This window comes from Lutjanus erythropterus, chromosome 12, assembly GCF_056507025.1.
Source record: "Lutjanus erythropterus isolate fLutEry1 chromosome 12, fLutEry1.hap2, whole genome shotgun sequence".
Classification (NCBI taxonomy): Eukaryota; Metazoa; Chordata; class Actinopteri; order Lutjaniformes; family Lutjanidae; genus Lutjanus; species Lutjanus erythropterus.
In genome coordinates this window covers 34,221,671-34,238,895 of record NC_139328.1, presented here as the reverse complement: position 1 = coordinate 34,238,895, position 17,225 = coordinate 34,221,671, and the positions used below count along the sequence as shown (strand labels likewise).

Sequence of the window (17,225 nt, the reverse complement as noted above, 5' to 3'; positions counted from 1 at the left end):
GTGATTGGTGTGAATGCTGTTCTCAAAAGAGATGAACCACTGCAGACTTCACTTGACTTCACTTGTTTGAATCTGGTGTCCACACCAACCCAAGCAAACCACAATGAGGATCTAAATGCTCCAGGGTTCTGTTCAACCAGATGAACCAAGGCTGGTGCGAACACGCCCTCAGTTAACATACTTTGAGAGGTGAATTACATTGGAGCCATTGTAGCCTGTTTTGCAGCCGCCAGCTGAGGCGATCTACTGGACCAATTCCAAAACGTTTTGTACCTATCAGTCATTTAGACACCAAAGTATGTAGAAATGGGGAGTAGTAATAACAGTGATCAAAATTTTTTGATAGTTTGACTGTCTACAAACAGGTTTATAATCTGGCAGCAAATGGACCAAAAAAGACCCAGAAAACCAAGGAATAAACAAGAAGAATCATTAACACAACACAAGTTAATAAATGAATAAATAAATGAAGTCATCTCAAATTTGAAAGGGCACAATGAATACAAAAAGTACAAATTAAATGACCAGTGGGATTAAAATGACTTGCAGTTCAGCAGTGTCATCACACTGTGAACTGGTGTCTGTTGGTTTTCTGTAGCATGAAGCAGAATCCAGATCCACATCTCAGTCACGCCCCAAGAAGCCTGTGTCTCTGAAACCACGATGTTGGCAGGTGTGAGTGTGCAGTTCATTAGTTTTATTGCAGAAACTGGACACTAGTCAGACTAACAGAAGACAGAGACGGACATCGTCTTTAACCTTTTCCTCTCCTTTGTCCTTTACCAAAAAGATACTGGCAAAGGGAACCGCAGAACATTTTGAGACACCATCTTTGGAGTATTATTATCTGTCATTGCCACCAGTTGATTGGTAATCTGACCCTAATCTGACAATTATTCATAATCAGAGATGCATGAAGTATGTGTGAAAGACAACTACCTATTAAGAGAAAAAAAAAGTGATATATTACAGATAGTTAGTAATGGCAATACTTACTAATTAGGAGACATAGCCAGACATGTTATCTGCACAGCACTGTGTCAGCGCTGGAGAGACCTGTGTTCAAAGAATTACGTTTGGAGTTTTTTTTGGTTGGCAAGTGAAGCAAATCTACCAGTCACTTGCATATTTTACTATCACTGCGCTGGTGGATGGTGCTAATTTTGTTCCCCGACTGTCAGCGAGGATGTTCAGGAAAACAACACTGGATCTGACAACTAATGCTAGCTAATGAACTATCACAGACAGAGAGGGAGAGCACACAGAGGAGAGCAAAGGCACTGTTAAATACACCTTAAAGTTCAAGTCTAAGGTTACTTGATTAGTAAAACTATCTGCGAGAATTTTCCCCTCCTTCAAGTGCCGTCCAAGCCATTCAGTGTCTACTAATGGTAGCCTCATTATTTTCCATGCTATGAAAAAGAATGAAAAGTAATAATGTGATTTGCTGTTATATATAGCTGACTTCTCTCTAATATAATGTAACCAGATTGCACTTGGCTTGTGGTGCTCAAATGCCCCAAAAAATACATTATAAAAACTCAACAACGTCACTCTCCTCGGGTTCCAGGTACCGAAACCCCTGACCTACTGGACCAAATCACAGCGCAGATTTCAGTGCCATGTGCCTGAACTGTCAAACTGAACTAGTTGACCTCTGGTGGGGGCGTTACAGGCGCATCACTAAACAGCTAGTTAACATTACGGCAGAAATCTCTCTTCAAGGCTATGGCAACTGGTGACAATAGCCTACCATTAGCTAGTAGCTACATTAACCACAGTTAAGACGCCAACCTAAATGGACTTAAGTGTGGATGTAGTTTACTCAATAACAGCAGGCTGGACGTGCAACAAGTGTTTAAAAAGGTGTAATTTGAGGAAGCATCTGTTTTGTGTTTTCAGCACCTCAAACTGAGTGCCATTGAGTTCCATTAAATCAGAGAAAAGGCTGAGAGTTCTATGGCTCATATTTCATGAACTCACAACTCACACAAAACAATCTAGAGGAATAAACAGCCCTACAGGAAAAATACGTATCTTTTTAGTTTGGGGTGGAGACTCTGTTTAATCAGTTAACATGCAATAAGCATTATCTCACTTCTGAGATAATGCTTATGGCCTTATTACCACTCAACATACAGAAATACACAATGAATAGTTTGCATTCAGTATTGAAACTACTGACCAATCAGGGACCTGTGGATGATTTCTCCTCCCCTAAAGCAAATTTGATCTGCTCATTTTCTGAAGAGTTTGATTTATTGCTTTAATCAAGCAAATTCACTTTTCTTATGCACAGGTCAGTTATGTTATTTTTCTCCCACCGAACAATCAAACAACCCCCCTCCCACACACACACACACACACACACACACACACACACACACACACACACACACAAAGAGGACATTAATGCCTTCCCATCATGTTGTGATATCAGTTTAATCCTTTGTGTTTGTGTTGTAAAAAGCCCTGCAGCAGACCTGAGACGCCTTACTCCTCTCTCCTCTCTCTGTCTCTGTGTCTTTCTCCAGGATGAAAATGGCATGATGACGCAGGTGGCACCAGCAAAGGATGACTCACTGAGCAGTTAACACACATACGCTCTTAACACGTGAACACACGCACACGCACACAAAGAGCAGTAGCCTAAACAGAGTCTCTGTATTTTCTCATTGTAAACATCCTAATTGATTCCAGCACACCTGTAGGTTGGTGGCTGCAGCCTTGTGATTCATCATGTCTCCTTCATTTCTGTATCCTTTAGTGAGCTAAAGGATAAAGGGACACTGCAGGATGCTCAAAATGTTTCCCTGCATCACTACAAGTGAAGAAAAGAAACTAAGTGAAGCCTGAGTGGAACTAAACCAGGGAAACGTGCCCGCGCTTCATGGAGTGACACAACACTGAAAGTTTCCAGGCAAAGACACAAGGTCATTTCCCTGGTTAGTTCGTCTTTCGTGCACATCTGTCCTGCAGCTGTGCACATTGTCTGCATCCACTGGTGTGTACAGTACATACCTGACCAGGAAAAGCGGTTCTTTTGTTATTTGTTTGTTAACCTTTTCAACAATAGCATTTATATCACTCATTCTTGACAACTGGGACAAAGCTGTATTTTGAGCGGGTTTTGATTTTTACTCTTCAATTATGCTTGGAATATATATTTAAATAGATCAAACTCTTGTCTTTTAAACCTTGGGCCAACTTCCCAGGTAAATGTAGCATGTAGTAGTTTTCTATCTGACAGAGTTGACTTGGAGTTCTCTTAATCCTTATAAAAATATGCATACACATTTTTAAACCATAATTCTTATTTAGCTTTGATTTAGAAGGGCTACATATTTATTATGGCATTTTTTTTATACCTATGTTATCAGTAGGTATTGTTAAAGCCTCTGAAGACATTTTTAGATTGTTTTAAATTGCGAATTCTTGTCTGGGACACGAGTGTTTTTGCCAAGTTTAGAAATTTAAAAAATGAAAACAAACCAAAACATTAATAAATTACTTATATTTCATATCTACATAACCTTGAAGAATACATTTACAAAAAAATGGAATTAGAGTATTTGTATTAATCATTTTTCATTAATTTTCTTTTTTTGTTGTTGGGCATGATTTGTCCCAGTTCTCAAGAATGGGTGACATATATGTTTCTTGGACTTGCTTCCAAGTTACAGAATATGTCAGCTTCATTTGTGATTGGTGTGTTTTAGACAAAATTGAAAGAAAAGGTGTTTGGCTTCATGGAAGCACAAACCACGCACAATGTTCCCAATTTCCTTGATATGTGTAATGCCAGTCATGACGATGGATGTATTTCAAGATCTAGAGGACTATTCAGTCCAAAAAGAATTGCTCACCTGGTGCATATGCCAAAAAAGTTTTTCTAGCATCCAGTTTTACCTTCTACAGTAAATGGCCCGCTGACTATGTGCAGCAGTGTTTCTGAGTTTTAAACACTGAGTTTTAAATCACTTTTCTTGCTTTGAGGAAAATTTTACAAATACAAACCCTCAATGGATCAAAAATTCAAAATAGAAACAGCCATAATTGACCTTGTTTGCACTTCGAGGTGTACTATCAATAGTTTTACAGATGCTTTTGCTGCAGGTGATTTTTTTTGCTGCAATAATTTGAGTGGCCACAGGGCAAAATTGGAAGCAAAGATGAGTGGCAGCGCTGTATCCAGGTCTAATTATACATCCACAGTCATGACTTGACCGTGGAGAGTTACAGTGGTGCACAGGAGCAGGTAGACTGGTGCAAAAGACATGCAGAGGCTTGTGTTTGTTATACAGGGACTTCACAGGGAGTTGGCTTTTTGTTGCACTAGAATCCACATTCATTAGCAGTCAAGTCAAAGAGAACGTAGGAACAAAAAGCTGCCCCTTAAAACAATTTTATTTTTCAGGAGAACATCTTGTTGGAAAATGGGTCATCAGTCCCTGCTGGAGTGTTCTTTAAAAAGTGTGGACATACAGAGGTGTAAATAATGATACTGGTGAAGTCATAAAATACAGTTTATGAAGCTCAGTTCATGTGATAAGGATAAGGTGTTATGGAAATGAAAATGTAAATGAGAAGAAATCGTGGGGTTTAGATTGAGGAACTGTAAAACATATCAGTTTTTGAGTAGTAGCAAAACTTTTCTTTTCATAGTAAGTACCATACAAGGACAAGGACATGATCCCTCACTGGCTTCCCATCTCCAAAAACTGCTTATTGTGTGTGATATAACAGAATTCAATGTACAGTACCTTGCTTGGAGGACATGTTTGTGGTTTCTTACTTTTGCCCTTTAATGTAATATAAGATCTAAATACCACACTCCAAAATAGTGCCCATTCATTATCATAAAAATTGCTCATTGACTACACATGCCAAAAAAAATGTTTCCTTCCTGTGCAGCCCACTGCACATTCTCTGTCACTGGCCCTGTTGACCATTCCAAAAGACTTTATATTTGAAAAGCTTTGGAAAAGTTAAAGAACAAATATTAAACCTTGGTTTGAGAAATGTATAGTACAAAGAGTAATTATTTACCTTGTTTACAGTTGGAGATGTCCAGTCAACATTTTATAGACATTCACTTTTATAATGGCTGTCTATGGATAATATGTTTTTTGTTGCAACACTGAAGTTGTCCACTTGGAAAACTACCTTAAGTCTAAGACAGGTCATCTAATGATCACAAACTGTATAATAAACCGTGGATGAAGCCACTGTGACGTCAACCATTCATTTGTGGAGTTTGGCATTATGACAGCCACCGTCTTGGGGTTTTGGAACCAGAGGTGACCATATTTGGATGAGAAGGTGGATGGTCATGTCTAGATATTAACCCCTGACCCCAGAATGAGGGTGCTCATGTTTAACCCAAACCATGATCTTTCCCTAACCCTAACCATGTGTTTTTGTCAATAAACCTAAGCAGATCTGATCACAATCACAGATCACAATGAAGAGACAACATTTAAAAATCCAGCTTCACATATCTATATCTAAGGTTACCATCTAGACATGACTTGGCTGGAGCTGGTATATTGCTATGCCTCTATCTTGCTTGGATCTGCCAGGGTTTATCAGCCATTTTACTCTTATTGGAACAATAATTTACAAAATGAACATTGTGTTGTATTGAAGAAGACTTCAAACTACTGATTGAGACCAAAAAATCTTTAGTGAAGTGTTTAGTGAAGCAAAAAATCTGCTGAGAAGTAAAATCATTCTCTCATAAGACTTCATACAATTGGACTTTGTTTTGCAACCAGTGGATTCACCCCCTGCTGGCCTTTAGAAATTATGCAGGTTTAAGGCATTTCTGCTATGGCTTCACTTTTCAGACCTAGAGGATATGTCCACTACTTTTACTGTTTATGCAAATGATGATGACTCAAGGGAACCGTGAGAAATGGAGGGAAATTCAAAATGTCAGAATCCTGTAATTACTACTTGTGCCTACAGTGAACACTGTTTAGTGAAGGTTACATGAAATAGTAGCCATAATTTTTTTTTGATGGAAAAATCTTGTGTTACATTAGATTTACTTGGTCATATATGAAAACAACCAGGCTGGAAAGTTTCTTTTACTCTGCTTTCAAACAAACTGTAGTTTGATATCTTGTTCTTGAGAACTGGGACAAAAACTGATTTGGAGGTGGTTTTGAATTTTAATCTTCAATTATATTGGGGAGAGAGGTGCTTGATGTTTTCATGCCTGATTAAATCATATTTTTGTAAAGATCTGACTTTAAAGGGCCAACATTTTCTTTAAAAAAGTATTTCAAAACAAACATGATTATAAAAAATATAACTTTTTATACCCATGTTATCAGTAAGACTTTTAACACATTTAAATTGTTTGAAGCTGTGTTTTCTGACACAGAACAAGTCCAGAAATTAAAAAAAAGAAAACCAAAACATTTTATAAATTACATTTATTTCATATGTATAAATCCTTTAAGATGTTTCCCCCAAAAAAATCCATAGTGTTAGTATAATTGGTATAATTTTAAAATTTGTTCTAATTCATTTTCTGGCACAAAGCAAGTTTAGAAATTAAAAAAATTAAAACAAACCAAAACATTTCAGAAATTACATGTATATTTTATATCTATAAACCCTTAAAGAGTACATAATGGAATTAGCGTGTTAGTATTAATAATTTCTCAAGGTTTTTCTGGTAGGACATGATTTGTCCCAGTTCTGAAGAATGTGTGTAATAAGAGAGACATGAAGTGGAAGCGACAGTGTGGACTGATATTTACTTATTTCATCATGTATTGATAACAGGTGTAAACAGCAAGGGTGAGGCGTGTCCTGGGTGGATGTAGAATGGGCAGTGTATGCGGTGAATGCAGAGAGAAGGTGGGCGGATGTTTCTTGTGTGTGAGGGTGTCGATGGCAGGGACTCACTCTGGCCTTGGAGGCGGGGGTGGAGGGGTCTGATGCCTTGTTGTTCTGGGTGGAGGAGACCTGGGGAGACAAGCACCCCCTGATCAATACAACCTCCAACCAACCACACGCCACGACACAACTGGAGTGGAAGAGCAGGTGGAGGGAGTGGGGGACATGGTGGCTGGTTAAATGGAGGGGGGTGGGGGGGGTGATGGGTTAGTGTGTGCGGACCAATCAGATGAGTGTCAGTGAGGGTCAGTGCAGCCAATCAAAACGGAACCAGAGAGTTGCATGGATCAAAAATGAGAAACCAACTTCAGAATCAAATTCACCAGACAAGACTTGAATCTTTAACTTAAATTGTCCATGTGATCATGTCTAAATGATACAGGGTGAGGATGTGAGGAATCACTGTGGATATGGAATTGGATGTTGCTAAAAAGGGAGTCTGCATGCTGTTTCCCTGGATATAAAGGGGGGGAGATGGCATCTGTGCTGACAAATCTTAAATGGTTTGGAAATCCTGTTTACCCACCCAGCTACTGCTACAGTATATGTTAGCCTGATCTACAGTCTTATCAAACAGTCTTATCAAACAGATGTGAGAGAAAGTAAAGAGATGAAAATGCACCAATTACAGAGCACAGAAAGATATCATGTATCTGCACCTCTAACAAACATTTACATCAACATATAAAAACACATTAGATTGAAATGAAGCAGTTCCAGACTTAGAGGCAGAAATGTAACACAAATACCTTTGAGTAGCTTCAGAGACAAATAGGAAGACATACAAACACATGGAAAGGTGGGGCAAGAAGGAATAATGCACCTAAAAACAGTAAAGACTCATTTATGCTTAATGTCAGATACACATATGGATACAGACGTATCTGTGCATGTTTTCAGAAAACTTATGGACATGAAAGAAATCAGAGCATTACCACCAAAAGTCTGGGGGGGAGCTGTAGGCTTGGGCAGTGTCTACTTTTTTATACCTCACTCATTCATGAGAATTGGGACACAACTATATTTTGAGAGGGTTTTGATGTTTACCCTTCAATTATGCTGGAAAATATATTTTAAAATATCAAACTCTTGGCTATTAAATAGGCATGTAACAGACAACAGTTATATAATAGAAAAAGCACAGTTTTACTGTCGCTGTTACTTTTTAAAGTAATAATATCCACAATCTTGATGCAAAGTTGGAGTGAAAAGATGAGACAGTTGTGTGCTGTGTTTTATTCTCTGCGAGGCCGTGAAGTCTAAAAAATAAGGAAGAGTGACTGTATTAAAAGCCGTCACATTGCCTCGAGTGAAATCTGAATCATGACTTGCATTTTCACTGACGTAACTGGTAAACTGGGCATGCTGTCGTCATAGAAACAGATCATAAGATTGTGATATTTATTGAAACTTTGGTGAAATCTGCTGTCTGAGCTTCTACACAGCTCTGCTCTGCTCACCGGTGCAGCTCTGTGTCTGTAACACAGTGTGTCTGTGTTGATTGGACATTACACATGACTTCTAACCAATCAGATAACATGTAGGAACTAGCAGTTCAGGTAGATTCTAAAAACAAGGTCTGTGGATTATCTTGAGTAACCGGGTCATGACTTTTAGAAAGAGACACTGCTATTGAGTTTTCCAAATACTTTTTGGTGCTTTGAGCAGTACAGGATTAGTGCCACCTAGTCCCATTATACTGAAGAGAAGGCAGAAACCTCTGCAGCAGAATTCTCCAAAATTTGGTGACTCACACCAAAATCTTATAGACAGATAAACAGTACTACAGGCCAGAGGGAAAATATGTCCTTTTGATTTTGGGCGAGCTGTCTTTCTAAAAAGGGATTTTTCATTTCGTATCGACTTAAAGCCCAGAGATGATTAGTCAGCCTAGACTTGAAGCAGGAGGAAACAGCTGCCCTGGCTCACTTCAACATTCAAAAATACATCTACCAACGCTTTCAAATGAAATGAACAAAAAACCTGCACATTATTAAACCTTGTAGGTGTTGGTAGGCATCATATGAGAACAAACAACTGTGGTTTGATGACGGAGTATAGTAAAGGTGGAAACAGGATGAACCAGACAGACACATCATATCAAATAGCAGGGCAGACGGAGAGGAGATGATGTTTGTGATTCAAAGAGACGGCACAAACCTTTCCCCAAGACACACTGTCTCAAACATTGAAGGGACACAAACACAACCAGGTGTCTGAGCCATGTCAGTCCGTGAAATGCTGCTATGTGCCTTTTTACCACAGTGGAATGCAGACAGGACGATCATTTTCACTGTTTTAGAAGTGTCACTCTGTGTGTGTGTGTGTGTGTGTGTGTGTGTGTGTGTGTGTGTGTGTGTGTGTGTTGGCAGGGGACTCTGAGATTCCCAGGTGTACCTAGGAATGTGAGAAACAAAGTTGGCATTGCCGAATTTAGTGGTGATAAACAATGACAATGCTGTCAAATGGATGTTGCACTGAACAGACAGACAGAGGGAGACGGAAGGAGGAGGAGGAAAGGTGGTAGATGGATGAGTGAAGCCAGCACAGGGAAACAGAAACACAAACTGACACACAGATTGTTGCTGTCTCTTTAATTAGCATGTGATGGTACACTCTTAGAAATGAGGGTTCCAAAAGAGTTGAACATGTCTACCACAAACCCTTTGCTACTGAAGAACCCTTTTAAAGAGAGGATCCGTCAGGTGTTCTTTGTATGACTTAGGGTTGCATTAAGAACCCATTTTCAGAGGAAAGAGTTCTTCAAGCATTGTTGAAATCCTTGAAGGAGTCAAGGGTTCTTTGTACCATATTATATAAGGATTCTTAGTAGAACTCCCTGGGTGGGTTCTAGATAAAAAAAAAACAAAACCTTGGAATATAAAAAGTTTCTCAGAAGAATTTCCTCAGTAGGATCTAGCTAAAAGAAAAAGGTTCCAAAAAGAACCCCAAGTGTGTTCTAGATAAGACGCTTGGAATATAAAAAGGTTCCCAATAGAACGCCCTTAGTGTGTTCTAGATAAAAACCCTTGAATATAAAAAGGTTACCAACAGAACCCCCTGAATGTGCTCTAGATAAAACCCTTGGAAAATAAAAAGGTTCCTATTAGAACCCCCTGAGTGTTTTCTAGATAAAACCCTTGGGATATGAAAAGGTTCTCATTAGAACCCTCTAAGTGTCCTCTAGATAACAACCCTTGGAATATAATATAGGCTCTTGGTAGAATTATTTGAGTGGGTTCTCATTAGCACCTTTAGATGATTGAACTGCTCTGAATAGAACCTCCAGAGAGGGTTCTCGGTGGAACCATTACACCATAGAAGGGTTCTCTGTAGAAATCTCTCTCATAGGGGGTTCTGGGTGAAACCTTTGATAGATGGTTCTAAGTATATCACTTTATGTTGGATTCTAGGTAGAACTATGTGAGAGGGTTCCAAGTGGAACCTTTATAAAATGTCCTACTAGGAACAAATAAAAGGTTCTCCTATGAGGACAAGCTGAGGAACCCTAATTAGTACTTGTATTTCTGAGAGTGTAACAACCTCCAAAAAACTTGATGTCTGCAGTGCAGAGGCGAGGTGTGTGTGATAGTTTGGGATTGCGCAATATTTGTCGAAACAAAGTGCTGAGAATGTGTGTGTTGAACGTCGATGTCACATTTCCTCTCCCACTTGAACTCATTACAAAAGCTAATTTGAGTGTTGTTGTTAACAGGGTATATCCTCCCCTCTCCATCCATCCTAATCTCATCCACTGCTACATGTCTCCCCACAGCTGCGACACACCGTGCTGCCTCACACAGCACAGAGCTGAGTCTGAGGCTGCGGCATAATGTGGCTGGATCCAGTGTTCTCAGTACAGACTCTGTGACAGAACACGCAGTGATCTTCTGTTGGTTTTAGTTATCAGCCTCCGACACACAGACATTGTTGTTACAGATTGACGGGGATCTAAAGTCCACATTCACAACGCGTCATGAGGTCTACTTTCACATGAGTCAACACTGCATCAAGACCAGTAATAACTTCCTGCTGAAATAAAAGCAATTTTATTCTCAGAGGACAAAATATATTGCTAGGTTTAAAGGTAAAACAGTGAAATTTTCTGTGCTGTGAACTACTAATTCTGCACTCTGATTGGCTGTGAGTGTAGATTGGCACTGTCTTGTCCCGTGTGAAGCTGAATGTGACTTTTAACTGATTTTATTGACTCGGTTGACTCATTATTTTAGTTTTTGGCAAAAAAAAAAAACTACTTACTTAAAATTATGGTTAATGGTTAAAATAGACCCTTCGACAACATTAGAAAGGCTCTCTGGCAATCACACGGACCCGTCATCAAGGCAATGAGAACTAACCAATCACAGCTCAGCAGTGGTAGCCAATCACAGTAGGGCGGGACTAGGCGGAACAGTCTTGGGGAAAAAAGTAACATGGTATTATGAGACTGGAAGGTCTGAAGTTAGCTGGTTAGCATGCTAACTTTAATAGATATCTCTGCAACACAATACACAAAAGTCCTTGGCAAGATGAAAACTTATTTCTTCACTTTATTGAGATTTTGAATGTTTTATTTATTTTTTTTAGCTTAAGACCTCTTTCTGACACCTCTACCCTCCCTGATTATCCTTCATTGATGTCATTATAGCATGTCATCAGTACAGCTGCCGTCAGTAACCTGTATTTATGATTATTTTGTCAGATAATTGTAAAATAATGGTGATTTTGAAAAGTGACTTGATTAAATTTTCAGTGCAACAACACAAGAATTAAAACTAGCATGCTAAGATGAGAGTCAACACAAAGTTAACTTTTCAAGGAGAGATTGATTAGCATTTATTCTGACAGCCAGTCTGGTCCTAGAGCAGAAGGAGCCCTCTGAGTAAAACATGTTATGATGTACAGCAGCTATTTGAATTACAAACCAACCAGCGCCAAATCATTTCCTCATACAAGAAAATCACTCTGCAGGGAATCTTGACAGGTACATCACAGTTATGAATTATTCATCAACTTTTCTTGTGCTGTCTGGTTTGTCCTACCTTTCCTCCACCAGGCTGGTACTTGATGTTGTCAATGGATCCGATCTTGGAGCGGACGTTCTTAAGGTCAGGTGTCGGAGCGTTGATGGGTCGGGGGGTTCGAGGGGCACGGGGCACCGGCGGCTTCTTCTCCAGCGGGGTCTGCTTGGGCACGGGGGGCTTGGTGATGACGCGGCGGCGGTGAGTGCCAGTTTCACCGTTGGTAGAAGCGGCTGGAGTGGCAGGAGTGGCGGTGGAGGCCGGGCGAGGACGGGCTACAGAGAAAGGACAAAGTATTGAGTCGAAAGTTAAGTACGGATCAGTTTTGTGAAACACAAAAAGTCAAGTTAAATAAAGTTAGTATTAACATGAGTGAGATGTAGACATAATGACAACATGTAGACTTGAGTCACATGACTTGGACTCAGTCAGACTTGATCACAAACTTGATTACTTTAAAAAAGAACTAGACTTTAACACCAATGATGCGTGACTTTCCCCCAAGCCCAAAGATAAAATAGTATGTTATTTAAAAAGTTTGAAACAATAAATCAAGTTGATGGAGAGAACCATGAGAATGTTACGTTACATACCAAAGATAATTTTGTTTGCATACAAAAACTAAGTGGTGGTCAACAAAAAAATGTATCACAGACGGAGACGAACAAACTTCCAACTTTGTTCTGCATTTGAAGATCCCAACTCTGTATAATGGTTCACATGGTTTACATATGCAACCCTGTTATCTCATCAGTCATAAACAAATAAACCCGTTAGGTCTAGTGAGGAAGGTTTGCTGTGATACTGAATGTAATGTAACACATCAGATATGATGTGGTTATGTTGGGTCGTTAAAAATGACACTACACTTATTGTCCCAAAAAATCGGGCAGACACTGTATGGATTAAGCCATATCCCAAAATTGATCATCCCCAACTATTTTTAGAGTGAGTGCAGATTTATGCCAGATCTGCAGTCGTTTGATGTGCAGTTTGAGGAGGGTCATAACGCCTGATTAACTGCTTGAATGATTAACAATATGACTGTCAGGCAATCTAATGGATTTTTGGCTTGTCAGAAATTTTGGCTGGCTGTCTGAAGTTTGAGCAGTGATCAGATTTCCCAACATGACGGCTGCCAAAAAGAAAAACATTATACGCTGCAGTGGCAAGAACTGTAGTCTCACTATATCTGAAGAATCTCCTTCCTTTGTTTGAACCTACTACAAAGAATTTTTAAGTAGCTATGAAACAGTTTCTGTTTAACACTGATGCCTCTACAAACCCCCTTTCTCTTGGTAAACAGCTAACTAGCTACTTCTGTTGGCTTGGTTTTCAGCATTGGCTGAAGAAAATCTGATTACGTAAGGTCACTCACTCTCCAGGACCGTGAGTGTTACCTGGAAAAGTTAACATTAATCAATAGGAGCAGATTGGCTGACCTGCGCACACAGGTCCATGATTGGCTGATTTCACTGATGGTTGATTGTTGAAATAGTGGAAAGACAGATTAGGTGAGTTTTATTCAGTTTCTGTCTGTCTACAGAGTTTAAATGAAGTTTGTTTCACAGAGTTAATGAGGTAAGTGAAGCTGGATTCAGAAGATGACCAGTTGTATTTTAATAAAATTAGATGTGGGAATATTTCCTTTCATGACATTTTGTGAATTTGTTTTATTTATTTTGTCATGGCTCGCACATATCTGCCAGGTTTCATCTGATCATGTTCAACCATAGTTGTCAGCTTCAATTTTAAGCCATTACTACTGAGATTCTTGCACCCAACAACAGGAAGATGCCATTTTAGCTTGATTATGTGTCCAACTATTTTGTGCTTGCTTCCAGTTTTTCCTCCAGCTAACACTGTGATGTAATCCTGACGTTGGTTCAAATAGAGTTTATATAACCTAAATATATTTCTGTCTAGTTGTTCTTCATGGCTGCCACTGGGTCGGAAAGTGGATGAAATAAACTTGTCTTCATATTTTTCCAGGCAAAGTTACAGTGAGTACTATGTTAGCCGGTTTAAAAGAAACAGGATTTTTGAAGTTATATTTTATTGTTATGGCAGAGAAAAAACTACTGCTTCTTTCCACAGGGGCCTCCAAAATCAACACAATATCAAAATTCCCTGTAGAAGCTTAAAGTAATATTTGTTATACTGAAGCCATGCTGTGTGCTTTCACTTTGTTATTATTGTATGTCCTGTTTGTGATCATGGTCTTGAGGCATGTAAATAAATAAATGAACTGAATAAAACTGAACTTGCAATTAGAATTGCACAAAGTGATGCTGGCTTTCTCTCTTTTTCTCAACATAGTAGAAGACACAGTCTTGTTTGAATAAAGTTTATTGTCTTCCCACCAACTTAGCCCTGGTTCTTGAACTGGTTTTGTCCAGGATTCCTTGGTGCTATTTAACGACTAAGCACACGTTTCCACCAGTTCTGAGCAGAACCATTGTAAAGGCCAAACGTCCTATCTTGCAAGGATAATGAATGCATCAAATAATTTGTGCATCCCTGTGATTTGGATCAGCTCCAAAATTTAATGGGTTCTTCCTCAGCTCCTGCTACACCCTATGATCAAGTTTCATTAAAATCATAGTAGTTTTTCTTCAATCCTGCTAACAGACAAACCAACAAACAAACGGCACAGGGAACATAACCTTCTTTGGTAATTAATTAAAGGTGTATCATCAACGGAGGGTGTTGCACGATGCCAAACAAAAGTAAACAGTAGAAGTAAGATGGTGAATCGTATTAATTATCTGCAAGATTTTGTTCTGTTGTTACACATATTTGCGTTTGTCAAAAAAACAAGCAACTCTCCGTTGTTGTTTTCTCCATCCTCTCTTTCCAAATAGTAGAATATGACACGCCCACTCATGCTGTGTCATGGTTTGCGCTTCATGTCGAGGAAAACCTGATCATTTGTGGTTCTAGTTCCATGTTGATGGAAAAGGGGTAGGTGTGACTGGTCAACTGATCCATACAGTGTCAAATTAATAGTCAGATTCTGGCCATATAACCATATATAGATTTCTATCCATAAGCTATGCTTTATTCTAGTGACATGAGAACAACATCCAAACATACGGTCACTGGACTTTCTCTTCTTGCCTGTCTATCTTTACTCTGTGTTTGTTACCTGTAGTCTTAGGTTTCTTGGGCTCTCCCGTCTTGCTCTCAGGCTTGTCAGTCTTGTTTGCTGAAAGCAAGAAACAGAAAACAAACTTCAAAACATGACACATAACATTGGCAGCCTTTACCAGTGTCCCAGGGTTGATCATGTGGGGGCAAAATCTTTTCTTTTTTTTAGATCAAATCTATGGTTTGTAGCAGCATTTGCAGCAGCATCAATATTTTGTTTATTAACAATGATACAGGTTCTTTAGTTTTTTTTAGTATTGATTTAGCAGCATGTTTACTGTTTGGTTCATTCTTAGCGGTCTCATCAATTCTCATTTTTTCTGGAGCAGTTCGCAGTACAGTAAACCCCCGTACACTGTATGCTCAGCACAAATCAGGGAGACAAAATTAGCAACCAGATGGTGAAGAAATGATCATTTACAAGTTAAAAGAAACAACTTTTTTTTTTCTCCGTGTGTGAAGATTAAAACAGTGACACACCACTACTACACAATCTCAGAACCCAGTGACTACCGTTGACAATGACTTAGCCTCAGGGGGCGATGGCCAGTGTTTCGAGGCTCCTGGTGGTGCCGTCACATATATGGATAACAGATCATGGACATGCAGACTTCCTCTCCCCTGAGCCAGTCATTGTTTACAGCCTGATTAGCAACTTGAGACATGAGAATGAAACTGGAGCTGAGAGACAGTGATGTCCTCTTATTTAGCTGAATATGGGCTTTCACAATACAAAAATACATGTCTGCCCCAAATCTTATAATGTATGTACTGAAGGTATTTTTTGGCTGTATCACTACATTGACATGTGTGATTCTAGTGAATAATTTCCAGTTAGAAACATGCTGTCTTCACTTAGAGACTATTTTTTACAGAGGAGGACAGAGGACTGATAGAGAGCTAAATATTATATTATTATTATTATTATTATTATTATTATTAACATTATAAAATGTCATCACTTCATTATTTTGCCTTATTAGACATTTGTGTAAAATTTGTGTTGTATTTTTGAGTTATGTAAAAGGAGAGGTCACAGTGACCTTGACTTTCGACCTCCAAATTCTAATCAGTTCATCCTTGAGTCCAAATGGATGTTTGTACCATGAAATAATTCCCTCAAAGTGTTCTTGACCTATCATGTTCACATGAGTGGGGCAGACTAGAGGTCACACTGACCTTTGACCTAAAAATTCAAATCAAACCATCCTCGAATGGAAGTGGATGTTTGTGCCAAGTTTGAAGAAAGTCCCTCAAGGCGTTCTTGAGGTATTGCATTTGCAAGAATTGGACAGATGGACAGATGGACAACCCGAAAACATAATCACTCCGGCCACAGCTGTCGCTGGTGCAGAGGCATAAAAAAACATAGTGGCTGATGAGGCTTCATATGATTAGCTAATTTAAATGTTAAAAATGCCACACAAAAATTTTAATTTTAATTTTCAGGATTTCTTCAGGAAATATCTGTTCTCACCTGCCTGTAAATGGTTCATTTTTTACCTGTGTGTGTGAATTTGCATAAATGTAATTTTTACCGTTACACAGCTTTTTAGCAGGTTACACGGTGAGTATCTGACCCAGTGCAGGATTCTGGCTTCCAAAATCTTGTCCCTTGCCTACAGATGTGCACTCACATGCATACATCTGTTTATAGAGATTCCCTAACACGTGACCAATACCAACTTAATACATCATGGCTGTAGTGTGCCCCCAATGTAGTATTGCACAGTATACCAAAATTCTGGTATTTTTCCTTTTTCCAATGTGGCTCTCCGCTCCCTGGAGCTTAGCAGCTGTATATTGTCAAGCGGAGCACTGTACTTTTGCTCTACACTCCAGCGATACATGTGAACTTATCACACAAACTGAATATTTTCAACTCACACTTTCTGCTGATGCTTAAACAATGCTGCCAGCCACAGTGTATTAAGCACAAGTTATTTGGGGGTCTCGTTTTGGTGCATTTTAAAACACTCAATGGCTAAAAGAGCACAGCGCTAACAGCACTAGCTACATGTAACTTTTCAACTATGGTGGCTCTGTAGGGTCAGACAGACTGGCCAGTGAAAGAGGAAAACTGACTGAATGTTCCCGAATAAAAAAAGAAAATGTGTTCCTGGAGTGAAATTTTAGTGGAAA

At 39.1% G+C, this 17,225-nt stretch overlaps 1 protein-coding gene across 6 annotated transcripts in view; it reads right to left on the bottom strand.

Moving 5' to 3' along the window:
- Positions 1–17,225, bottom strand: part of LOC146318291 (uncharacterized) — a 151,629-nt gene that overhangs the window by 10,430 nt on the left and 123,974 nt on the right. For 5 of the 6 annotated variants that reach the window (XM_084732181.1, XM_084732186.1, XM_084732187.1 and 2 more), the window contains 3 exons: positions 15,082–15,141; positions 11,955–12,208; positions 6,922–6,981 (listed from right to left, as the gene is read on the bottom strand). In XM_084732181.1, coding sequence (XP_084588307.1) covers positions 6,922–6,981; positions 11,955–12,208; positions 15,082–15,141 — 374 coding nt within the window. The remainder of the gene's footprint in view (positions 1–6,921; positions 6,982–11,954; positions 12,209–15,081; positions 15,142–17,225) is intronic. The other variant, XM_084732184.1, reaches the window with a different exon arrangement.